General features: G+C 54.9%; 1 protein-coding gene across 5 annotated transcripts in view; it reads right to left on the bottom strand.

The window, feature by feature from the left end:
* Window positions 1-7,160, bottom strand: part of GRK3 (G protein-coupled receptor kinase 3) — a 76,594-nt gene extending 69,434 nt beyond the window's left edge. Inside the window, exon 1 of one of the 5 annotated variants that reach the window (XM_075167493.1) lies at window positions 6,855-7,160. In XM_075167493.1, the coding sequence (XP_075023594.1) occupies window positions 6,855-6,967 (113 nt within the window). In that variant the 5' untranslated portion in view covers window positions 6,968-7,160. Of the gene's footprint in view, window positions 1-5,016; window positions 5,600-6,854 lie in introns of those variants that run through there. The other 4 variants (XM_075167492.1, XM_075167495.1, XM_075167490.1 and 1 more) reach the window with 4 other exon arrangements.
* Window positions 7,161-25,893: the final 18,733 nt, after the last annotated feature.

Below are 25,893 nucleotides of genomic sequence, written 5' to 3' on the forward strand. Positions count from 1 at the left end.
CGTCGTCTGCCCATGCTCTTCTGCATAGGCCTGTCTTTTATCAAGGTATCAGACACCGCAGTTACAACAAAAACCGACCTGAATTCCCAAATGACAGAACACCGGCTGGTGCGGAGAGCAGCATCCGCAGCAAGCGGGAGCCCTCCTATACAGGCTCCTACACTGACAGGCTATATCCATCCCTAAAGCATGCATTTTTCCTAAGAAAGTTCTCTAGGACAAAGCAAACTTGAGATAAAAAGCACGTGCACTTTGTCAGCAGCCCGAGCTTTCCGTACGTATACAAGATGAGAAAGCCATCTTGTTACTACCTTCTCAGCCACACACTTCTACTGACAGCAAAGTTAGGAGGCTGAATTTCTAAGCCAAATTTAACTACTCTGTCATCCATACTCACCCTGAGCAGGACTAAGCTATTCCACAATAAAAACACAAATGTTCAGTCTTCCTTGTAATGCTAGTTCAGAAAAAAAGAAGTTTTTCCCCCTCCTCAAACAGTCACCATATGAATATTCAAGCATGCCTTTTCACCAAGTAACATAAGATCTAAGATAAGCTTCGGTCTACGTACGTCATCATTCCTGAACATGTAAACTACGTCATCATTCCTGAACATGTAAACTAACTACTATGAATTGCACCAAACCAAATAAACAATGGCTTTCTTGACCATAATCATCAATAATAATTTAATACTTTAAGTAAGGAAATAAAAAAAATCGAGGGATAGTCTAGGACACGACACAAGCACAATGAGCAAGCACCATCGCCTGGGGGCAGGGGGCAAAAGGCACCTCAAGTGCCTCAAAAGCACTCTCACAGGTATCTTTAGCACTTGAAAAATGTGCAGACGCTCTGCTGTCTCACTGAAATGAGAAGACATTCACCATTTCAGAAGTATTAGTTGCACCTCCTAGACGGCAATGCTTTCAGAAGCACAGTACCATGGAATGCATCCATTCAAGTAGCTTACTACGCGCTTCGAGGAAGTGCCCGGTGAACTATGAGATGCTCCGTTTAACGGGGACGCTCTGACCTGGAAAAGTACAAATCCACACTGCCTGCTGCGGCACGCTCCCACCTCAGGCTCACCTGCAGCACTTACCCCAGTCCTCAGAACACCTGCCTGGCGCACACCACGTCCTCAGCCGTCTTTGGCCCTCGCCAAGCTTTGCTCCCCTTACTCTTCGCTCAGATGTTCAACTCAAACAGTGCGATATAGTATAGCAGCAAAATAATAAATTAGTTTATAAAACCATTTCATTTAGAATCCTTTTTCCTTCCGTAGTTTCACAAATTACATGTCGAAGAAACCATTTTGAACAGTCTGAGCGTCCACATGCTGGTTTTAATCGCTTACTTCAAATTTTTCAATTTTTACCAAGTACTGGAAACGGTATAAAAATACCAAGAAACAATCTTGCTTGAACTAAAAAAACTGTAAGTGTCAAACAAAAACCTAAACCGTTTTGAAATTTTAGACAGCCAAGCTTAAGAAGTTCTGCTAAAATAATTTACAGTCATTACTGCTACAAGCAGATGGAACAAGCTTCAGTAAAGCATCACCACCTTACAGAGCTGAAGTTACCGTGACACAAATTCATCTGAATTAACCATTAGATCCCTAATCCTCCATATCATCTCCTATTTAACTTTGCATTCATCGGCACCGTTTCTGTGCAAAGCCCAGTAAATGCATAAGCCTTTGAAAAATCTGGGCCTACTTTTTTTCTGAAAACAGTACTTTTGCAGGTTTCTGCCATTTGCATTCAGATCGTGAGGAAGAAGCACAACATAGCACTAGGCCTCCTGGAGCCACTACATTCTCTAAACAAACCGCATATAAAGTAGGGGTTTTTGGTATTAACATCACTGCTGAGACGCTGCTAGACCCTGCCGTGCTGTGCCACGGACCCACACCACAAAAGGCGTTCCAGGTCCCGCGCTCGCCATCGGAGACAAGCGGCTGCGCACGGAGAGAGGCGGGAACCACCACCGGCAAACGTGACAAGCCCTGCACCAACACTGGCAGATCCATCGCAGTCAAACTTCACAAGCTTCGTAACAAACGGGCGTTTTGATGAGGGATTTAGGGGAGGAGTTTTGGAGACCCGATGGCAACGAACAGCACAGACCGAAGCAGGCTGTGCCTCCCAACCCACGCAGGGGAACGGGGGGAGCCGGCTGCAGGAGCCTTCCGCACCGTGACATTGAGCAAGAGGTGTTCAGTGAGTTAGGCGCTACCCGCAGAAGCCCAAAACTGAACAGTATGCTTGAAGCAAGAGACAAAGAAGCACCTAGAAAGACGCAAAGGGATGACACAAGCGTAATAGCAACAAATATGAAAATGACACGAACAATTGTCTGGAAAATTTTCTTAGAGACAGCACTCTAAATGAATAAGCACAACAAGAAGGCGTTAAACAAAGCCAGAGAAAATGCCGTCAAAGTAACCGAGACTGACAGCAGAGAGAGCAGAGTTTTAGCCTGTGACTTAGAGATGTTACAGAACTTTCAAGAGGTACATCAACACGCTGAAGGACACACCAAAGAAACAACTGAAATTCAGAGAAAGAGTATAGCAATGCCAAGAGAACAAAATTGAAGACGCAGAAGCAACGATGCTTAACTCCTAGCGGGAGATGTCGCTTGGGTTTCGCCAATATTCAGCGCTGCAACAGGAAGAAAGCAAATCACAAGTGGCTCAGGATGGAATTGGAGAAGAAAAAGCAACCTCCGTGCATTCAATGAACCTCAGTTGGAGTTTTAAACAAGTTTGAATACTAGGTAAGAAAGCAAAGAGCGCATCGCAGACTCAACTGTCCCAGCGAGAGGCAGCTGGGGACCAGTGCATTAGTCTCCATCTCCAGAGGTAAAGTGAAGATGCAATGGTAACTGAGGAAAAATGTCATGTTAAAAGTCTGATTTTTAAGAGCTAAGTGACTGCAACATGCCTTTTTTTCCCCCAGAGGGGTAGGATTCAGAGGAATGTAGGAGACCAAAGAAAAAGTTTGGGAGAAAAATAGGAATTAACTTGAAAAGGAGGCAATTACTGAAATAAGCAAGTTAGAAAAGGAAAGATGAGATGAGAAACATCTACAACTGCAGCAAGAGAAGCAGGAGAGAAGCCTGGACAGACGCATGCTATGTTTTGTTACCATGCCCTTGGTATTTGTACACCCAAAGCACCCTAACTTACGTGATGTTTATAGCAAGGAAGCTTTAATCTTAACTTTCCTGGCGAGGACAGCCGCAGCCAGTGTGAGGACAGCAGTGCTGTATGCAAGCCCTCTGCAAGCCCTGCACCCTCTCTGATTCCACTTACCTGATTCCCCGGACTATTTTTCTCAACTTCACATTATGCAAATCCTTTACTCAAAACAGAAGCAGCTGCTGGCAAATAAAAAGAGGTGTTATAGAGGTCCACTCCCTTTGACCAAAACAAGGGAAATCTAAAATTTACACGGAAAAGGGAAAAACTTCAAAAGTCTGCTGAATAGCCTAAAAAAATAAGAGTGCAGTTAATTTACTCCTTTCCCCCCAAACTTAAAATATTTGACGGTAATTCTGCAGAAAAAGATTAAGGTTTCGTATTTACTCATATTTCAATATGTATGTCGTCTTTTCCGTTTTAGGTCCTATTTCTGCAGGTCATCCTGCCTCTGACAGCCCTTCTGTCCACCCATGCGACTCCACCCGCAAAACAGGCTTTTAAGAAACAACGTGAAACTACAAGATATCGCAGCTTTCCCAGTTCTTGGCAAGGCTCTGAGGCACGAAAGGAGGAAACGCAGAAGGGAAGGAAAAGCAGATGACAGAGGATGGAAAAAGGGTTGTTTTGTTTTGGTGTTTTAAAAAAAACAAAAACACACTAAGCCTCTTCCTTAGGCACTCTTGTCTCATTCGCATTTTCTGTCCTCTTCCTTCCCAAACTGTGATATTTAACGATTTCGGTACAAAAACAGTCTGAGGATGCTTCATGTAAACTCAGCAATAATCAGCCCCACGGCCAATAAACTCTTCACCCTCATAGTTTATTTGCTGCTAAGCCTTGGCCTGCAGCCTTGGAATTTATCCTGCCTGCACTACAGCTATTTCCTTGTAAACAGGAAGCCCCCTCAAATTTGCATTACGGTAAACTCGGTTACTTCATTTAGTGTCAGTCTTATCTCAGACAGATAAAACGGTGCTGACAGGTGTCCAGGCTCCAGCAAGGAGACAAATTGCAACGGGGGGGCAAAACCTTCGTAATATTTCTCGGGGAGATAACGTCAGCAGCACAGGATGCCATCGCTGGGCAGCGGCTGCCCGCCGGAGATAAACCAACGCCGAACGCGTTCCTGCGAGAAGAGCACTGCAATAAGGCCGAGACATTTATTTTCAAGCGTGGATGTGATATTCCAGTGACCTTCCTGCTATCTGTCCCAGTGACAGCCAGGAGCCGAACACGACGACGGCTGCTCACAGCCCGGCGTTACAAAGCTGCGCTCACGCTCCTCCCAGGAGCTGCTCTCAGACACACACAGAGAGAAATAAAACAAAATTATTTGGAAAAATTGTTTGATTTCAAACTCATGTAAGAGAGGACTGTGTGTTGTATTTTTTTTACTGTTACTATATCAACCTGCATTTAACCAGCCAATTTATATAATTTTAAATGAATCACTTTGCCAGTGATACAGAATATTTAAGTATACCCAACACACCACGTCAGTTTTAATGAGAGGGATCAAAAAAACCCAACCAGAAACCAGCATGAAGACATCTGACACCAGAATAACGGTCACAATTTCCTACTGTATGAGGAAATCCCTTGTTTCAGTTAGAAGCTGAGAAGTTCAGTCATTTCAAGCAACCTAGAGCCGTTTGTGGTCCCAGGGTTAGGTAAGTCTCTGTTCTCATTTAGGTCCACGCTTCCTCTCATTCATCTGCTGAGCTGTCTTACACGTCCCCCGTCCCACGGCACCCCGGCACCGCTTGCAGCTGCAAACCTCTCCCTCGCTTAAGGCCTCTCACCTTCCTCAGAGCATGCCAGTCTGGGGGGGATGGCAAATAATCTTTTTCCGTTAGTATTTCATGTAATCTGCAAACAGGTTCTTCCACATGCAGGTCTAGGAGCGAGACACTTCAGCCACCTAACCCTTCACCTTTCCTCCTACTCTGCAAAACTTCCTCTTGCCTGGCTGCCGTTTCCCACCCTGCGGAGCCGAACGCGGGTGAACCACCTCTCCGAGCTCAGGAAAACTACCAAACATCGACAAAATGCAAATCCTGCAGGAGGAGAGCAGCACACCGCAGGGTCTTCAGGCCTCGTGCTGTGCTGCGAGGCTTGCGCCGCACTTTGCGCAAGGGGATGTCGGTCCAGGCAGCGGCTTTCGAGCCTCCCCACAAGCGCCAACGGTGCTGATACTTCTCCTGGCGCTGGAAGGACTCCTCCCCTGCACACCCTCGCATCCCCACCCGGCACCACCCCAGGGGGGCCGCGTCCCTGTTGCAAACAGGGAGCACCGCTGCACACCGCTGACACCAAGGACACTCACAGCCACAACCACAGCACTGATAAATGTAAAGCTACCAGCGCTCCCGATAAAGCGTGCTGTACCTCAGGTTAACAGTGTAGGCTGAATCTCATGGATATTGTTTTTATAAGCATTTACACATACCAGAAGAAAAACAGGCGCCTTCGTCTGTCCAGCAAGCCATCCTCAACCGGACCTCAAAAACGACTGCCAAACTTCTTTATCTGAGGTTTCACTGCCTCTGCAAGGGGGATTAACGTGGGCTGGGCACCCCCGTGCCCCTCGCCTTCCCCTGCTCTGCAGCCTCACTGCGCTGCTCAGAATTCAAGCATAAAGGCAGAAAAACGAGTGAACAAGTGAGAAGAGGGCTTCCGTGATCTCTCGTTCGCGGCAGACAGCTAGGCTAGGCCACCAGCAGGCTTGCAAACTGCCTATACATTTTGCAATAAATTTTGGTTCAGATTTTTTCTCTTGCAATATTTTGTCTGCTGGCTAAATCTTTGTTTTAAATATATAACAGAGCCATGAAAGAGAGGGAAAGCTCACTTCTAATTTCAGCAATAAATAAGTAAGCGATGCTCAGGTGATTTTACAACGCATGCATAACCAGGGACTGTCGTTCAGAAGAAAAGCTGCTTTTACCACCAAACCCCAAGAAAACGACCTCAGCTACGCCAAGGCACCCGTCCGCTCACCCGGCGAGACCCGTGGAAGCCCACAGCGATGGAGCCGGCCGCGAGCCCGCGACCTGCACTAGTTCGTGGCTGTACACCACCTCTGCTCCGTGAGCTGCTTGCTAAGAGAAAACCTCTCTCCCGAGCCTGTCCTCCCTCCCCGCATCTCCCTGCTCTCTTGTCAAACCTCATGAAGCATCACCAAAAAAGAGCTCTGCAGAATAAAACCGTGAGAATGATTCAGTTTGGTTTTACCATTTTATTTAGCTCACCACTTAAAGAATTTCTCACCCACTGGATGAAGCATCAAGTTTAGGATGAAATAAACACCCGAACCGCGGGGTTTTTCTCCCCGGGAGAAGCGGGCTTCTCCGCATCTTTACCTCCCCAGAAACGCCTGCAGAAGTTGTTCCGAATACGCGCATCCAACCCGACCCCGCTACTCGCTCCGGCCGCTCGCCCGGGCGCTGCGCCGCCAGCCCGCGCCCGCCCGAGGCCGGGGTGCCGGGCACGGCGGGAGGGCCGGCCGCCGCCAGACCGTTATGTTCAGCACCGCGGAGCCGGCGCGGGGGGGCAGGGAGCGGGGAGGCCGCCGGGCAGGAGCCGGGGCCGGGCAGGGGCGCCGGGCCGGGCAGGGGCTCCCGGGCGGGGCGGGCGGTACCTGGGCTCGGGCAGGGTGATCTTCTTGCTGGCCCTGGCCGCCGGGGTGCTCTTGCTCTTCTCCATCGCCATCAGGTAGCTGACATCGGCCAGCACCGCCTCCAGGTCCGCCATGTTCCCGCTCCCGCCGCCGGGCTGCAGATGGAGGCTCCGCCGGGGGCAGCCGCCCCCGAGGCGGGGGGTTGGCGGCGGGCGGGCGAGGCGGGCGGCGGCGGCTCCCCCTCCGCCGGTGCCGCCGAGCGCCTCCCGGGTGCGCGTGTGCGTGTGTGAGCGCGGGGGGGGGGGGCAGCGGCCGCCTCCCCGCCCTCCGCGCCCGGGGCTCGCCGCCGGCCCTGCGCGCCCTCAGCCCGCGGCCGCCGCGGCGGGCGGGCGGGAAACCCCCCCCCCGCGGCCGTGCGCCGCCCCCGCCGGGCCGGGCCGCAGCGCCCCCCGCCCCCGCGGCCCCTCAGCGCTCGCCCGCCCCCGCCGGGCCCATGGCGGCGGCAGGGCGGCCCGGCGCGGCCCCCGCGGCTCGCAGCCTACGCGGCCCCCGCGGCGCCGGGCGGGCAGGTCCGAGTGCGCCCGCGGGGCTCGGTGGCCATGGGCGGGCGGCGCGGCCGCAGGGGCTGCCCGGCGGCGGCGCGGCGTTAGGGGCTGCGGCGCGGCGGCGCCTGCAAAAATCCGGACCTGGATTCGGCGGCGGCCGCCGGCGCGGCGGCGTGGGGGTGGGGGGCCCGCCCGCGGGGGTCCCGGGGAGGGGGCGGCCGCCGCCGGGGTCCGCCCGGCCCCGAGGGGCTTCCGCGTCCCGTGTCCCGGCCGCATCGCCCCCCGTGCGGGCGGGGCGGGAGCCCGCCGACCCCGCGGAAGCAGGGAGGCCGGGGCCGGCTCCCGGTGCTGCTGCCGGGGGCGGGGGAGGCAGGGAGCGAAGGGTTTATATGGCTTAAGCAGCCGAGGGGGCCGGCGCGGGGTCGTCCTTGTCTCTTGGGCTCAGCCAGGGTTTGGGGGATGCGGGTGCTCCCCGGGACGCCCGGCAAGGGAACGCCGAAGCCACCGCCGGCCTGGCAGAGCGCGCATCCGCGGCGCTGCCAGCCGCGCCGAGCCGAGGAGCGCGATGGCCTGGCTGCTGCTGAGCCTCAGCGCCGAGCCGGACGCCTGTCTTTAAAATTGATTTCCTCATAGTTTATTGAAACGCGATGTGCATAAGAAAAACTGGATACAAATAAATGCATCTGTATGAAACCCTGTTACTGGTCACTGAAACTTTATTGCTGGCAAAAACCGGTGCAAAACCAGGCTGGGCACTGAAACCAGAGGGCTAGCTGTGCCAGTCGGGGTGCTCCCGCGCGTCCTCGGGCACCGAGGGGCTCCGAGCAGAGCTCCTCGCTCGTATTCCTGCTTATAACTGTAGTAGTAGCTCTACTGCAGCCAAGCAGATATGCAGATTTCAACTTCTTCCTTTTCTGAATTTCGTCAAATATGTCATAAATAATTGGCTCAATGAAAGGCTAAGTCAATGACAAGTCTGAAGTTTAAAACTCAGCTTGTTTTGAGCTCTTTTGAAGTGCCGCCACTCCTCCTTCCTACATCTTTGTGAAAGTTAATGATCTGATTAAAGCTAGGTAGAGTATACAGCTGGGAGGATTTCACCGTGCAGCTCATTACGAACCGTCTGAGAACCCGCTTTTTGCTGAAAATGTTAATTTAAACCAACACTTTTTGCCGGAACAGATCCGTTGGGGAAGGTTTCTCCTCCGCCAGTGAAGTTCCTCATCGCCACGGGGCAGTGCTGAGGCTTGGGGTGTTCAAGCTAGAGGTGGAGGGGAGCAGAGGAGGACCTGGGGCAGGTCCCTCTGGGAAGCTCAGTGTAAAGTTTCCCACCAGCCCTGTTTAAAATTTTCACTGAGCCAAGATACGGGATGGACAGGGGTATTTTTATTTTCATAATTCCGCCGGGCTGGCAGCGAGCGCTGGGTCTGGCTTGTGGGCCAGACGTGGTTCCCGTCACTCCGCAGGCTCATCCAGACCCCAGTCTCCCGCCCCAAAGCTTATTTCGGTGCCTCTGCGTGGGCTCTCCTTTTGCAGGGGTCCTGACGGGACAGACATTCCACCTGCGTGCGGTGATTTCGGGGGCTTCCCGTGGTACCTCTCCCCCCGCCCGGCCGAGCGTTCTTGCTCAGTCCTCCGCGTGGGAGGGGGCCCGTTGCTGTCTGTGAAGCCGTCCAGGCACATACAGCTGTGCACCCTCATCAACACTTGCAGCCTTATTGTCTAATTGTAAATACATAAGTGTACATTATTAGTGCTGTAGCGCACTAATCTACTGACTAAGGGAAAAACCATTGTCCGCGCCTCATCTGTGGAAACATTTGAGAGTTTTAAAATGTTTGAGTTTTGATGAGAAAGACTGACATTGCCTAATGACGAGTCCAAAACCGTTCGGCTCCAGTGATATAAGGAGTATTCTAATTTGTTGAACCAGGAGTAAACATTTGTCACCCTTACCACGTCCTTAGCCTGGTTACGTGAGCGGACACGTGCATTTTGCTGGCTCCTCCACATGCATTGCTGCTGGCTAAGCTGCAGCTCCTGCGGCCCCTCTGCCCCTCCACTCACAGATAGTTCCATGGAGAGAACGGGGTTTTGCTTCCCGAAACGTGAACGTGCAGAAGCAGCAGCAGCACTGCAGGGAGGTTGTCAGCGCTGGCCCGATGATGTTGCTAAACACCACTATCATGATGCACCCACACCGGGGGGAGCAGAAAGCAAACAGAAAGCCATCGCTACCCGCCAAAGACGGCCCTTTTGTTTTCTAAAAGATTTAAATGACTTTACGGTGATGATGATTGCAATAATGGCCACAAAAATGCCACTTAGGCTTCATAATGTTCTCCTTGTTCCTATGCCACGTTTTCGCCATTATTATCTGGATATTATTGTAATGCACACTTCAAAGGCATTCTTGGTGGCAATTTCTAGGAAGTCGTGTTTGGTGATGGCTAATACAGAAACCCAGTTAAGAAACCTGTTCTCTTCTTCCTGCTGTTGTGTTTCCATTGGTGCTAGCTGGCGTGGCAGCAGCAGCTGGAGCTGAAGCAGTGGTGGGTTATAATAAAAGGTGTTCTCTTCACTCTTCGTTTAAAATGTGTATTTGCAATGCAGTCAGAGGTGGTGGCATGACCCCCTGGCCACCCCTCTGCATGCCTGGGGAGATGGGCACGCTGCCGGCTAGCAGAGCTCCAGCTTCCCTCCTTACACCCAGCTGGAGCTGTGCTGCACCAGCATGGGGGCAGGGGGTCTGTTTATTAATTGTGACCTCTCGCAGCATGTAAAACTCATGCATTTTGCAGTTTTATATTCAGAAGTTTTTGAAGGTCACTTGGGTGGGCGTTTTTTTAATTATGGAGTGGGAGCAGCCCTGATTTTTTTCCCAAAGCTGAAGCTGCAGAGAGCGGCACGGGCAGTGCTAGCATCCCTCGCAGGGAAGTTCCATTCCCCAAGTGCAAGTCTGCAGCTTTTCTTAGCACTTGTTTGTATCCCAGGTTTAGTGTTTGTCTGTATTGTACCTGGGGTTGGCTTTTTTGTGAGTGTTGCTTTATGCATTGTGTGTCGGTGTCAGTGTTTGGATGTGGTATTTGTGTGTGTTTATAAACAGCGCTCGGTGCCGGCCTGTGTATTCCGCTAGGTAAAGGAAACCCTGAATTAATCGATGCCAGGGTTAGCAGAGGTCAGAATATGATACACTCACGCACGCCCTGAATGCATTTAAGTATCTCCTGACATTTCTGTGAGTGCTGACTGATACTGTTCAATCAATTTAAACGTGTCTCGAGGCCTGTCTGGGCTCGAGCGCAGGGTTTTGCGTGCATCCGTTGCAGAGCCAAGAAACCCTGCCTCCTCTCTGGTGTTCCTTCCTTCCGAGGAGTGAGCTTCTCCTACCATCTGTATAAGATTTAAATGTTTAATTTTGCACTGCTGTGCTTCGCAGGATGACACATGATATTACAGAGAGTAACGCGTCTAAAGTAGATTTATTAGCGCGCCCTATACTAACATCATCCCACCAAGATAGTGGTGCAAAACGGCACACCAGGACGGAGGCATATTCGTCCTGCTGCCCTCGAACCTGTGGCAAATCTGGTAATGAATAAGGTCTTTGCTGCTATGCATGGTTAATGCTAACAATATACCTCTTGAGGAGAACGTTCACACAGAAGATTATAAAATGCTATTTTTTAAATATTTCTAACATCTTACCAGAAATGCGCATAGTTTGAGATTAAGAGCGTTAAGCAGTGTTTAGCTCAGTTCCCTCCATGGGATGCTGCTGTCTACAGAGAGAGCAAGCCAGCGGCGTTCCCTGCTCCTCCTCAGCAGTGCTGGTAGAGGATGATACATTCATTGGGGATGGGTCCCGATGGGATCTGACTCTCCGTGGCTTGTTTGTGTAATAGCCAAGCAGGGAGGTTACGTTTTGCGGCTCCTCTACTTCTGGCAGTATTATCTGGGGTGCGACCGCGTGCTAGGCTGGAAGGGAGAGGGCAGAAGGCCCTTCCCCACGCCTCCGCCGAGCTCCTCTCGCCAAAGTGTTTGAAATCGGGTTCTGACCGCAGGGTTACCTGGAGGTAAAGCACAGGAGCAGCAGCTCCTGCTTAATGAGGTTGTGTGAGGCTTCATTAGCAAGCAACGGTAAAGTGCCCAGAGGACAGTAAGAGATAAATAAATGCAAACTATTCTTAGTAAAAATTAGGCAATGTAAGCCCTCCTCGGTCTGCTGCCTTTTCCCGGTCTTGCCCTACAGCAGAGACAAGAAGGTGCAGAGTCACGGCTCCCGCGGGACGCGGCGCAGGGGGACGTTTTTAGCCCGGCGTCCCAAGGAAACAGCCTCACGCTATTCCCTTTGCCTGTCGGCCTTCTCCGATTTCTGGGGTCCGGGGTGGCTTTGCCCCCCCTGCCCACCCACGCGGAGCGGAGCAGGGCGGGAGGCACAGCCAGGCCCCCACGCGGGCACTCCTCTGCAGCACCCGCGCTGAGACTGAAGTTGCATACCATCTCCTTAATGCTATGCTAAGAAGCAGCGAGAGGCAATATGGAAAACAAATAGAGTAATTAATGGCCATTTCTGCTGCTGCCTTTATTCACTGACTATTCCAGAAGGAGCAATTTTACAGAAGACAGCCCCTGCCTTTGCACTGCCGTCGCATAGGCACCCTGAACCTCGGGAGGCGAATGAGCGCTGCAGCTCTGGCCTCCCGGAGAAACGCGATGGCTCCTCTGCATCTCCACAAATTCCTCCAGCTTTCTCCTAAATCCTCTTAAGGAAGGTACTTCAACCACTTCTGATAGGTAGAGCACTCAAGGTAGTCTAACATCATCACGTTCCTTTTTGTAACTAGCTGACGTGATGATGAGGCTAAGTTTTAATTAGGAAACAAATGGTAATTAAATTATCAAACATATTATTCACCATCAAACATTTGTACTTGAATAGTCTGAGCCCCGGCTCTGCCCAAACTGTCGTGCCTGTCTCTGCTGCTGCCAAGCAGAGCGTGCACCCTTCCGAGCATCCAGCACGGCACGTATCCTGCAGGAGTGCCCAGGGCACCGCTGGACGCCAGTGACAACCTCTCTGATTTGTCGTTCCGCCCATTCAGTGGGGAATTAAAAGAAGCCAGAAAGGATCCTCTGCAAATTCCCTTTTTTCTCCTGAAAAGAATGGTCCGTGTACATCAGCACTAATTCTAGTAATAATCCTCTTCCGTAACAGGCTAACAGCTACTAATGTCCTGTCCGTCCGGGCTGCAAGACAATATTCTATTCTACATCTGCCATAAACGGGGACCCTGGCTTTTGAACCGGAATAGCACAACTCTCTGAAATGCTCCGGTTAGATGCTGCTGGCGTGCAACCCACCACAACCCCAGACGCTTTTTTCCTAGCAGTGCTTTTGTAGCACCTTGGTGTTCTGTGTTCCCAGCCTGCGCACTCTCGGGGGGCTGGTCCCTTTACCCATCAGCTGGGCTGATGCTCCGGCAGTATCGCTCTCTTTAATAGCCATTAATGGTCATTAATAGCAACAGTAAACATCTATTTTGTGACCGAGTCCAAATGCCCCGCTGCAGACAAGCTGCTGCACTGATGGTTCATGTACCAGCACGTGTCACAAGCTGGGGAGCTCATCAGGTACCTGGAGCCCCGCAAATCTTTTAACATAATGGGAAAAACCCAGCCTAAGGGATGGGAAAGCCAGCTCTCGCTCATCTGCAAAGAAGCGGGGCTCTGCTTTCCCCAGGGTGCGATGCTGGTGGTGAGGCAGGTTGGCATAAACCTGTCACGGAAAGGGTGTGCTACGACAGGGGCCGAGGACCCGAGGGGTTCCCAGGGACCGGTGGCCTGACCGAAATGACAGCACTCCCTGTGCTGGGCTCTCCGCAGCAGCAGATCAGGCTTGTTTGCTTGTATTGAGAACCAGAAGTCCCAGCAGAGGGTTCAAATCCAAGCTGTATGGGCTGAGCCAAATCATTTACTGGGAAGAACAGTTACTGAAGACAATTTATTTATTTACTTTATAACTGAGCTGTAAATGGAGAGTTAACAGGGACATTTGTGTGCCAACAGAGACCTTCACCTGAGGCCACCCACAGACGTCAAATGTAAAAACGATCTTAGCACCTGAACGACGACTGCTAGCTCCACAGGCATGGCAAAAAAATAAAGCTTTTCCTTGAAAACATGAGTGCCAGACAAGCCGTCCCTGCCAGCTGTGACACGCACCCGCTGCTGTGCAAAGCCATGGGTCCCTTCCCATGGGCTGTGTTTTTGCCGTCCCTACAGCCCGCAGCCCGATGCCCTCGCGTGCTGCCGGGGCTGGCTGTGACCTCTTCGCAGAGCGCACAGGAATGTTACTAAAGCTGAGCACGGCGATGAAACAGCTTGCTTTCCCACCACGCACACATCTAAAAAAAGAAGCATGCCTCTGACCTGGCCAGTGCAAGCGTAAAAAGCGCAGGAGCAGCATCCCCGTGCAGAGCCGGCATCACCGCGCCAAAACCAGCGCAGCCCCGGGTAAGCAGCCGAGGCACAGGACCGGCACAGGAACACCCGCTGTTACTGCCGCAGTAACCCGCGGATCTGGGCTAATCCCCCGCCCTGGTTCTGCTCCTTAAGCAGCATCACCTGGTGCCACTTGCACCCACCCCGTGTTCCTCTGCGAGGGGGGCTGCCCTGCATGAATTGCCACGGAGGAGGGGACCAAGGAGAAGTTCGAGCCATTTTTACACTTAAATCTCCCCCCTGGATTCTCCTTACAGCTCGATCACAATATGGCCATAGCATCTCAGACCTTGCTGAGGCTCCTTGCAGCCCTGTCCCTGGGGTTAGAGGTGCCTGCTGAGAGCCAGGAGAGGAGGGGCAGTGGCCCCACAGACCCCCCCGTCCTGGGGTTGCAGAGGACCCCCCTGGGCTCCTCCACTCCTGCCGTCCTTTGCCCAGCTCAGAACTGACCCGTCTTCAGGGGCTCCCTGGTACAAAAACAACAGCGTGTGTTGTTAGAGTTTAAAGCAAATAAACCCAATGAGGACTGTAACAGCGAATGTCTTAAAGCCCTAAAAAGACTCCCCCTTCAGCACTGTACGGGAGAGCTAATATCAGCTGGCATTAAAGAAGCATTTTCGCTGTACAGACTGATTAGACAAACAGACGTCAAGAGGGAACCATTCAGCATTCACTGTTCCACGGTCTGGCTTGAATGTAACTTGATAAAGGGGAAAAAAAATCAATAATTGACTAATTTAGCTAGAAATTTTGAGGGCTAGAAGGAGAAAACCCGACAACTGTGGAGATATTGAAATGGCAGAATTAATTCAGATCCTGTCACAACATCTTATGGAAGGTAAATCATGCAGTGCTGAAAATAAAAGCCCTCAGCTCCAGGGTGGTTTTGCTGCCTGGTGCAGGAGTATATCAGAAGGGCACAGTTAACTCTGGCAGGCAGTGGGAGGGCGCAGGGCTCGCTCCGGACGGCGGCAGCCCCAGGGCGATGCCGAATGCACCAGGCGCGGTGGGAGCAGGTTGGCAGCCGGGGGGTGCGGGGCGCCAGCGCCGCTTTGCTGAAATTCCCTCGGAGTGCCAGGAAGGCTGCCTGCGACGAGCCAGCCAAGCCAGGCTGCTAGAAAACCTTTAAAATATGCTCCTTGGAAACAATTCTAGTTATGTGGGAAATGCTTTCTAGTTATTTCTCTTCCCTGGCTTTTCGTACTCAAAGTCTATTTGCACACAAATTGGCATTTGCTGCCCTGGCTGATCATTCACCCGAATCCAATACTACACCTCTGCTCCCCGAGCTGGCCCTCGGCGCCTGATGTCACCGCAGACGGCAGCAGTGTCAGCTGGAAGGTGCAGGGTGGCAGAAGCCGAAGTCGCGGTCCCCCATGGCCGAGCCACCCCCGAGCCGGCGCATCCCCCCGTGCTGGGCGAGCGCGGGGCGGCTCTGCCGCGCTCTGGCACCAGAAGCTGCGCGGCACCGAGAGCCAGGCGTCAGCGTCTCGCCCAGGACCGGGGCGTGGAGCTCCAGCACACGTGCCTCCAGCGGCGCTGGATGGCCCCTTCCTCCAGCCTGGCAGCTCGGGCTCGCCCCGGGCAGAGCGGAGCCGGCTTGGCCCTGCTCGGCCGCTGCCCTCGCTGCTCGTCCACTGTCGTCTTGCTGGAGGCAAGAGCCTCCTGCCCAGCGGAGGGGATGCCTTCTGCCTGCAGCACCGGCCACCGTGCCCACAAATAACGAGGTGTGGAAGGAGGCTCATCTCCGTCGGCTGCGGATGGAGGAAGCAAGACACCGGGGAAAGCCAGGCTGCCCCAGCCTCCTGCTCCCCACTGCCTGTGTCCCAGCCCTTCTTTCTCCCTACCTGCTCGTTGTGTTTAAAACCTACTTGGGAAAAGTCCTTCCTCCGAGCCTGCTGAGGAAACCAGCAGGGAAATCACGCTGTTCTGCCTGAGCCAGCCATTATGCCGTTAATTTTTCTACTTGGCTGCATCGCGCTCTATTTCAGTGAGAGAAAACAACTCTTTCTGCAAAACAAAACCAACCTGGTGCTTTCCGTGTCCCGTGGCAGCAGAGCGGTGCTGCAGGCTGCTCCTCCGCCTCGGCCGCCCTGCTCCAGGGCACCCCGGGTGCTGCGGATCGAGCCCTCGCGCAAGAAACCTCACCAGAAACATGGGGTGAAGCGGCAGGAATGCACTGCCAGCTTGGGAACAAAATGGCATGGAGTTTATTTGTACTTCTGTCACATCAAAGGGGCCCTTGTTTGAATTCTTCTCCCTTTAGCCTGGAGGAGAAGAAGGGGAAAGATTGGTTCCTATTAATAGCCTCGCATCCCACAAGATTCGAGCCTTGCAAGAAGCCATGAAAGACTGCGGCATCTGATTCTCTGAATAAATGAGGTAATTTTGGAAGAAGTGTGTGCTCAGCAGCTTAATTCCTGCCTTCTCCAGTTTGGCAGGAGATGACAGTGATAGCTTACTTGGGTGTCGGTAGTGCCCGGGTCCCGGAGGAGCTGCGCAGTGCCGCTGTGCCCGGCACGGGCAGGTGTGCTGCCTTTCCCCAAAACTTCCTGATTTTGCAGCAAACATCCCCAGGACCTGCACAGAGCGCGGGGAAGGAGCTCCCCAGCAAGCTGATGGCCAGCAAAGGGGGGGCACAGCTCACTGCAGGGACGCCGAGGGACTGGTGCTGGTAGGGGGATGAGGATGCTCGGGAAATCATCCGTACCGGGGAAGGAGCCAGCAGGGAGAAGACCGTGCGGTGTGGCTCCGGCCCTGCTCCCTGACAAGGCAACGCCGCCGGGGACCTCCCTGCTGCGGGGAAGGGCCGGGGGCTGCGGGCGGGCTGGCCATTTCGGGGACATCTGCTGCCCATCTGCAGGCACCGGACATCATCCCGTAAGGTGATTTTTCTCTCGTCGGCTGTAGGATGGTGCGAAGGGGCGTCCCGCTATATCAGCTGTGGTTAAAGCCAGCGGGTGCACCGTCCGTGGGCACCTGCCTTGGATTAGCAGGAGAGCAGGGAGGGATCTGCCCCCGCCCCGCAGCGCACGCCCTGGGAACCCACAGAATTGTGTCAGCTTTCCCTTAAGCAGATTTTCAGGCTCTGGATACCAGGTTTAATCCAGACACCAAAGGTACGTGTGGCAGCGGGTGCCTCCGGCAGGCAGCAATGGCTGCGTCATCGCCCCGCGCGCGGATGCTGGAGGCCAGGTTGCCCTTTGCATGCCAAGCGTGAGGCCACCAGAGCTGCCGGCTGTGCCGTGCCCGGGACGCTGGTTCTGCCCTTGTGCCGGCGCCCGAGTCTGTGGCCTCCTGGTCAGGAGCGATGCCGCAGGAAAGGTCCACGGGGGAAAGGAGCCCACGATCGCCACGGCGCAGTGCACTCCTGCTGCACTGTGCATGACAATGAAGCAGAAGGATTTGCAGGATCGTAACCCATCCTGTCTGCGGTCCCCATATGCCAAACAATTAATCTACCCTCTCGGTGCCCTTGTAAAGCAAACCAGTAAATTATCTTCATTTCACAGCTGAGGAAACGCGGTTGCAATGAGGCCGCCTTGCCCAGAGGCGCACGGGAGCCCATCCATGGGTGGGGTGCAGGGGCCCATCCGGGCAGATAGCTGCAGCATCCCGAAGACAGCCTGCCTGGGAAAAAAGGGACAATTCACAGAGAGATTTGCATGTCAAAAAAGCACCGTGAATAAACGGTCAGTGACCTCAAAAGCATCTTTCTGCTAAAACGCATTCACATGGATTTAGCATCTTTAGCTCAGCTTGACCCGTGGTGCTGGTGAAAAGCACCTCTCCGACAGGACAATTTCCTTTGTCCTCTAAGAGAAGCGGTCATTACCATGCACTGTACTAAGAGCACATCAAACAGATGGGATGTAGAAAAGATACTTGTTTCGATTAAACACTAAAAGCAATGAGCTCCTTTCTGCTTGGGTAGGGCAGAGAAGGACTAAATGCCTCCAAACCACACACAGGAAAATGCAAGGTATTAATTACGTTGTCGTGTAGGCACATGCACTGCAAACTCAGCAAATAACACCTTTCCTATTGCTTTCTGTGCGAGAGCTGCAGCGTGGCAGGCACACTGCACACAACAGGTGCTTAAACCAAGCGCTCCGTCACGTATGCTCACGTTTCTCATCAGCCAGGCTGTTACAAGAGAATCGGGGCTAATGCAGGTACCAAAATGCCATTACTGTGGCAAGGGAAAGGCAGCGCGTGGACCTGCTGCGGTCCTCGGGCCGGCATCCTTGCAGGGGCCACCATCCCCGCTGCTGTCCTTCGGATACCGGCTCGGTGTCGAAAGGGACTTCAACAGTTAAAGCGTCCTACTTCCCCGTTCAGCCTCTTCCTTTGGAGCTCATCTCAGCAGGTAATGGACTTTGCCTTCTGACTTAATCTTCTGTAAATCTCTCTCCCTTAATTGCTTATTATCCAGAAACCTCGGAGTGAACCAGGACAGACGCTCCCCCCGATGTGATACAGCCGTCCTCTCCCTCCCTGCTGCTGTCCTGCTGCCAGCATGACCCAGTGCGCCCAGCGCGCCCAGCGCACTCCTGTGCCCGTTCGCCTCCACGTGTGGCACATCGCAGACAAAATCTGCGGTGGCACGAGCAGCACTGGCAGAGAGCAGGGGCTGGTTTTCAATCTGCTTCTCCGAAGACGCTTTTCATGAACAAAATGCCAGGAGGTTTTATAGCTGCGCTTCCCGTAAACGATGCTGCTGCGTTTGCCATCAGCCATTGCAGCGCTGTCAGAGAGACACCCTGACGGCTCAGCAGCTCTCAACGGGAACTGAAATCGCAGCTCTCCTGCTCAGTCCCCAAAATGGAAGGGCTCCGTTTCCCCCCCCCATGCCCCAGCTTCTTTCCTCCCGTAGAAGAGCAGAGGAAGCCGTCAGGAAGGCAGCGCTCGAATGTGCTGGTGTAAGTCAGAAGCTAGCAGGACCCGAACCGCCCCTCGTAAAAGGCTGCCTGGGGTCTAACTCGGGGCACAAGCCTGAATCAAGAATTTGATGTTAATGGGAGCTGGTGTGTCTTTCAATTAAAAATGCCTCTTTTGGCAGCTGCGAGCAGCATTTTGTTCTCCTGGCTGTTGAAGGAGCAATCCCGTCCTGCAGAGAGGGAAGACGTCATGCGATGGGAAGGTTGCTAAGTGAGCGGTTCCCTCCTTATGATGCATGACTTCATTACTCGGCTCCCTAAATGGATGTTACATACAAATGACATTTGCCTTAGAGCATATGAGCATCCCAAAATAGTGTGCGTGTTTCTGTGTTATTTGTATGGTTTTCTGAAGAATGTCCCTATTGTCTGCTGGCTTTGCAGTGTCTGGTGGCTGGAAATCGCTGCTTGTTGCTGCACAGAATCCTTTCGTGGTGGGTCGGCTGGGGTGTGGGAGGGATGGGGGGTCCCAAACCAGCCAAGCCGTGCTGGGGTCCCATCGGCGGGGGAGCCCCGGGGTGGCCCCGTGTGCAGGCGAGCTGGCGGGCATGGGACACAATGCAGGTTTCTCTCATGCTCTGATCATCTTTCTCTCCCTGCCTTGAATTTCTTCTTTCCTAGTGCTTCGCTCAGTCTTCTTCTGCAGGCCAAACGTTACGAGCAGAGGACACAGCCCAAGGGGAAGAGCCTCTCGCCGCTGCGCCCCGGGGGTGCTCGCAGACACGGCCCCGCTCCTGCACGAGCCGCCCGCCGCTGCTTGACTCCTGCCTCTTGCACAAGGCACGGCTCTACCCAGGGACCGAATCCTGCTCACGCCGCACCTTCCAGACCCGCCAGCGGGAGCAGAGGCCGCACAGAGGTGGCAGGGGGGACAGCCACCATTTCATACCCCAGGCACCCGGGTAAAGCATTTCACACGGGCTGCAGCCTCCCACCGTGCAGCCACGGCCGCGCAGGCAGCGCCCGCGGACCGGGAGGGACCAGCTGCTCACGTGGCCACTTCCTCTGAAATTGCTTAAACTCAGCTCAGCCCGGGCTGTCTCTTAGATGAACTGAACCGTACAGAGAAAAGGTATGGCACCAGCTCCTGCACGTTACGTAAGACACAAATTAAGAAATAAAAAAAAAAGAAAAAAATAGGTTATGTCCATCCTGAAGGGAGAAATTTGTTTTTCATTTTTCCCCCTGATTTCATAAGAACATCCACAGCAGCTGATCTTTGCAGCACTAACATAATCTGGTGATATATTTTAATCCCATTATGTTGCCACGCGGTTGCTCATAGTCCGCCTGGACTACGAGGAACAGATGTTTCCTAATTGGCACTTCTGCTGCCCAGGAGTTTACATCACTGAAAATAGTTTCTTTGCCTTTCGTGTTGACATTGAAAGCGAGACCCCGCCGCTGGTTTTCACAGCCTTAAATTATATAATGGCGTTGGCTGCTCATATTCCAATTACCCACCTCGAGCTGCTATTTTCTGTACAAAGGCGGCAGCGCTGATGCCGGCTCGCAGTGCGCGGGCACAATGGATGGGTCACACCGCGTTTGCTGGCGATCGCCGGGGTTTAATTGCCGGCAGCAGCGGGACGAGGAAGCAATCGGGGCTGCCCTGGCCGCTCGCCCGGAGGGAAAGACAACATTTTCTTTTTTCAGATGTGTTTGGGTAAAGCCGTTCGATGCAAAGCCCCGTCCCGCGGCAGAGTGGCACGGGGGTGTCTGCAGCCCCCGCGCGGGGGCCGGGGCTGAGCGCCGCAGCCATGCGCAGGGGGCTCCTCACCCTCGGCTGCAGCCCGCTCTCTATTTCCCGGCGCATCCCTTTGGCTTTTCGTGTTATTAAAACATTTTGGTTTTGTCCTGAGTGTTTCATAATCAAGCGCTGGGAAAAACACACTGAGCGACTGGCTGCAGTGCACGGGGCAGGAGCCGCGCGCTGAGCCCTTGCCGCTGCTGTAATCCCCTGATACCTTTTAATCCCATTACGTCTCCATGTGGCTGTTTCCAATTCTGGCCTTTGAAGAAGCGATGTTTCTTAATTAGCATTTCAACTGGACAGGAGTTTTACTTGCTGAAAGAAGCCTAGGAAGCTGTAAAGCTTTCTTTCCTTCCTTTTTCTCCCTCTTCGCACTAATGTTAGGAACAAAAACAAGCAGCAGGAAAGCGAATGGCAGCCTGGCGTTCTGGCCAGGAGCATCCATCAGCTCCGGTCATCTGCTCCCGGCGCAGCGCGGAGCCCAGGGTACCACGAGGAGATCAAGGCGCATTTGTCTCACCGGTTGCTGGACAGGACCTGGTATTACCTCTGCTTATAAGTACTGGAGATCTCCTCCGCTGACCCGCACGGCCCCCTCTAAGACGGGAGAAGCCGTACCCCGGGCTGGCAGGAGGCCAGCAACGCTAACGGGTCCTGTGCTGGTGTCCAGCAGCCATCAGAACCGGCTGAGTTCCCTTCCACTTCTAATCCTGCGTTTTGGCTGCAGCATTCAGAGCCTGAAATGGAAAAATCACTTGAGCCCCACACACCCCTCACACAGAGCACTAAAAACCATAAACAGAGGTGATTTTATCAAGACAAGCCAAGCAGGGTCGTTCTGCTCGCCGGGGCCGCGCGGCACAGTGCCAGCGCCCGGCGTACCCCTCCTGCCCCCCAGCTCTGCCAGCCAGCGTGGTGCCAGCCCACGGCAGGACCCACCGCGCAGCAGGTCCCCTCGCTCACAGCGGCTGCTTTTTCTCCCCAGATGTTTTCTCTAATCAGAAGAGGGGGAAAACCAAGGCCGCAGCAGCCGTTGGGAGCTCAGCATCCAGCCCCGCTGCCCAGCCCCGCTGCTCCCCATCGCCCCGGGGACAGCAGGAGCCCGGCGTCCCTCGCCGAAGCGGGGAGAGGCTCCTCTCTCGGCTGGAGAAACGACGCCCGGTTATTTCACCCTTGTCCCAACTTTCGCATTAATCAGAGGTGAGGTTACTTTTCCATGTGCCAAAGCTGAGCATTGATAAATCACAAATCTGCCCTGAAAACCACAAGACTTTAATAATACCTGTTGGGTTCCTGCTTATTTTTCCTTCCTTTCTTAAGCCTTTAGTATTGGTGGCTAGGGTCTGTGCGTGTATGCACAAACAGGAGGCTAGAGGCTCAATTTAATTTAAAGAAGAAAAAAAAATCAAAGCTAAGAATCTCACGTAGTCACGTGGCTCCAGAAGCTGGAGAATTAAACATAACAATAACAATAATTTTCAAAGGACAAAAAATGTGAAACCTGCAGTAAACGCCTAAGAGTTGGCAGGGTGCATTCAATGCCCAAAGCATCCAGGTTGCAGACAAGACAGACCTCACCCCACTATAACTAAGAATAAACATTTCATATTTTTCAAGGCTATTGTTTTTTAGCCAATGATTTCCCCGACCTTGGCGTGCCTCCCAGGGCCTCGGCACCCTGCACACAAAGAGGGATTCGCCCCGCTGCCGCCGCTGGGCTCGGCGGGCACAGTGGGAAGGCGAAGGAAAGCCAGTGTGAGCACCGGGCATCTTCACATCTCTTCCCACCGCACTTGCTTCCTCCCCGCCAGCCAGCCCATGCCGCATGGGACACGCTCCCCCATGAAGGCACGTTGCAAGGACAGACAATGGCCGGTGCTCAAGATGAAAAATAAAACAGGAACGAAAAGGCACCTAAATCTCAGGTGTGATTTAGCCAGAGTTTTGCATTATTTTTATTCTGGCATGAATTACTCCATAGCAAATTGCTGCTGCGCTTTCCCCTGCAGCCAGCACCCGTTCCTGCCTCCGGCCCGCGGGCCCCCGGCGCTCGGGGGGGATTAACCTGCAGAGGGTCCCGGGGGTCCCCACCGCCCGATGGCACCTGCAGCTCCTGCGAGCACCGAACGTGCCCCAGCCACCGCAGGCGTCGGAGGAACCGGCCACCCGAGGGGGCTGAAACCCAGTGTGGCTGGTGGCAACCGGGTTTGAGCCCCCCCATGGTATTTGCCAGCTGAAAAAAAATAGTTTGCCAGTCTGCAGAACAGCTTTAGCTCTCCCGTCTATTGGCATGACAGCAAAACCACCCACCCGCCGGCAGAGCCGTGGGACCGCTGAAATATCACCAGCTACTGCCGCTGACAGCGCCCGCGGTTCCCCCGCGCGCCGGCAGCGAGGCCTGGGGGGCAGCGGTGCGGGAGGGGGTCCGGGAGGCGCAGCTTGGGGCGGCCAGGGGCACCCAGCCGCTGCGGCGGGCGGCCGGGCCGGGGCGGGCGGGCGGCAGGAGAGCAGCGTGGCAGATGGCAGCTCCGCAGCTCGCGTGGGACGGAGGCGATCTTGTGCTTTTGAATAACATTTTTTAAAAAGTTTTAAAAAACTAAAAAAAAAAAATTTGCAGCACATTTCTCTCTGAGCCAGTGACGGCATCTGCTCGGCCGTGCCGAGGAGCCGTGCCTTTCGGGTGACCACGTCTCCCGAAACACTGGGTTCGGTGGTGACGTTTCCAATGGTGGCGAATCCCCCCGAAGCCAAGGGTGCTTCTTGCACAGGCCGGTTGCCCTCACCCTCGAGCCCAGCCCTCGCTCCTCCGCTGGGTTTGCTCAGCTTCAAGCGCCAACCGCTGGCTCTGCTGTTCCTGTCTGCGGAGCTGCACCGCCGCCCAGTCTCAGATTTCTCTCCCCCGCCCCAGGTCCTACCACTTCTACGGTTTCTCAAAAGGGAAAAGGGAGCAAAGGGAGGAAACACCCCGGAGGAGGACACCGAGCCGGAGCGAGCAGCCCACGCTGCCTTCTCCAGCCCCACGCTCCTGGGTGGTGGATCCAAACCTCTGGGAAAGCGTAAGCGGCCGAAAAACGATCCCTGTAAGAGGAGAACCAGGAGGGCTCCGCAGCTGACAGCGGTGCTGCAGCGTTGCTGCCCCGAGAGCCGAACCCCGGCTTTCCCTGCTCCCACGGTGCGGCCACCCCGTAACCGGGGCAGGGGCTAGTGGGGTGCCCTGTCCTGTGCCCCCCGCATCCTGCCAGCCCCGTGCCACGGCCGGGGACCAGCGCAGAGGGTGCAGCGGTTGTTCATGCCATCACCTCCCACGTGCTGCCGGCAGCCGCCAGGCAAGGTGGGTGGCACCCAGGGCCCCATCGGGTCCTGACCACGCGCCAGCATCTGACAGCTCCCGCCTCGGCGATTGGCACAGGGCGACACAAGACCGGAGACCCGGCTCTGCCCTGGTGACACGGGGTGACAGCGCACGGCGAGTCTCTGCTCGCCTTCCCCAGACCAGACTGGCTCTTTGCCTCTCTCGGTGGAGCCCACGCCTCTGGGAGGACTGGGAGATCTGCCCGCCCTGCCGGGCTGCCTGCGTTGCCGGGCAGATGGCTTCACATTTGTTGTCTGTGTCTCCTTAAAAACGCAGCCAGATGGGGAAGTGGCTCTCTCCGGAGCTCTCCCTGCTTGTAGCAGCCGGGAACAGCAGCGATGCTGGGAGGCCGACCAGGGCATAACGCCGCTCCCACCCAGCAGCACGCCCATGCTCCGTCCCAGCCGGCAGCCGTGGTGCCTGGTGGCGCGGGGAGCGAGAGCCGCGCAGCCGTCCGGCTGCCAACCCCGTGGCTCGGGGCCCCTCCGCGGGCAGCGGGGGCAAGGCGGGGAACGAGGTGCTCTGTCCCGGCACCTCTCCAGCCCGGCCAAGGACGGCTGCGTGTGGGGGCACGGGTTGCGCTGTGGATGACACCCAGCAGCACCGTTTGCAGGACGAGACGGGACTTCCTTTGGCAGGTTTTGGGGCTGGGGTTACTGGTGAGTCAGAACAGGAGCAGTTGCCACATACAGAAGCCCTCGCTTGGTCACGTCTCCTCCTATGTGAGCCCCTGCAGAAACCACCTGTTCTGCTGCACCACCGTTGCCCCATGGCAAGCGGGGTGCAGCCCACCCGCCGGTGCAAAGCACCCGCCTGGGGGGCCAGGTCCTGCTCGTGCCGCGGCCACTCTGTTTCCTCCCATCTCTGGCTCAGGCCATGAAACCGTGGGGCCAGCAACGAGGATTGCCATGCTGGGGAGGTGATGCAGCCGGGCAGGACCCCGGGGGCTCGGGGCATCACCGAGTCCCCTTGCCGTGGGCACCTGGGGCAGCGCGGTGGCCCCTGATGCCCCAGGGAGCAGCCGGAGTCAGAGAGCGGAAAAACCCAGCCGGCAGAGCTGAAGTAGCATCGAGGTGACCTGAGGGCACCCACCTGAGTGCAGCCAGCCGCCAGACGAGGAAATTCCCTCAAGTCCCAGACGAGCCGCCTCTGGGCTCATTCACATTTTCCGCTTCTGCTTTTGGTGCAAGACCCCCCCGCTGCTCACAGCCCCCCCCGCAGGGGCTGCCCCGGTCCCTGGCTGCAAGCACTGCGGGTCTCTGCTCTGCCTCGCTGCTGACTTCAGCAGTTTGCACCCCCTGAAGACGCCGTTTCCCACTGACGATTCACAGCCAAACGCCCAGACGAGGCCGTGCTCGCCCATCGGCAGCACAGAGCGGCGTGTGTCACTACTTTCATTAAAACCCCATTTTTCACGAGAAATTTTCAGCTCTGGGATCATCGTGAATTTTCCCCGTCGAGGGAAACGCACAGATTTTCGCAGGGAAGCGGCTCGGTCGAGGCGACATGGCAGCGCGCTGCCAAAGCACGACTCGCCGAGGAGCTGACATTTCACAGCAACATTTGGCAAATGATTAATTCAGATTCTCGCCCGGTGGAGCTGGGCCTTGCCAAACCGCTGATTTATGCCGGGCTCAGTCATCCCTGAGCACAGCGGAAAGGGCTCTGAAACACGGAGGATTCAGGGGGCAAAACACCGTCCGCCGGGGCGGTCGCGCGTGGGAGCCGACGGAGGGGAGGGCTGCGCATCCCCACCTCCCCGCGGTGCCCGGGTTTGCTGGTGTTCACGCCAAAACATGGCAGCCAGGTCCCCGCTCCCCGGGAGCTGCGGTGCAGGGGTGAGAGCGTGGCAGGGGGTGGCCGGGGCATCCCGCCAGATGCACATCACGGGGGCTGGGAGGCGGCCCCCCCCAGCCGTGCAGCCCCCCGGCCCCCACATGCCCACAGCCGCCCCGCGCCGCAATCC

Source organism: Calonectris borealis, chromosome 18, assembly GCF_964195595.1.
Source record: "Calonectris borealis chromosome 18, bCalBor7.hap1.2, whole genome shotgun sequence".
NCBI classification, from domain to species: domain Eukaryota; kingdom Metazoa; phylum Chordata; class Aves; order Procellariiformes; family Procellariidae; genus Calonectris; species Calonectris borealis.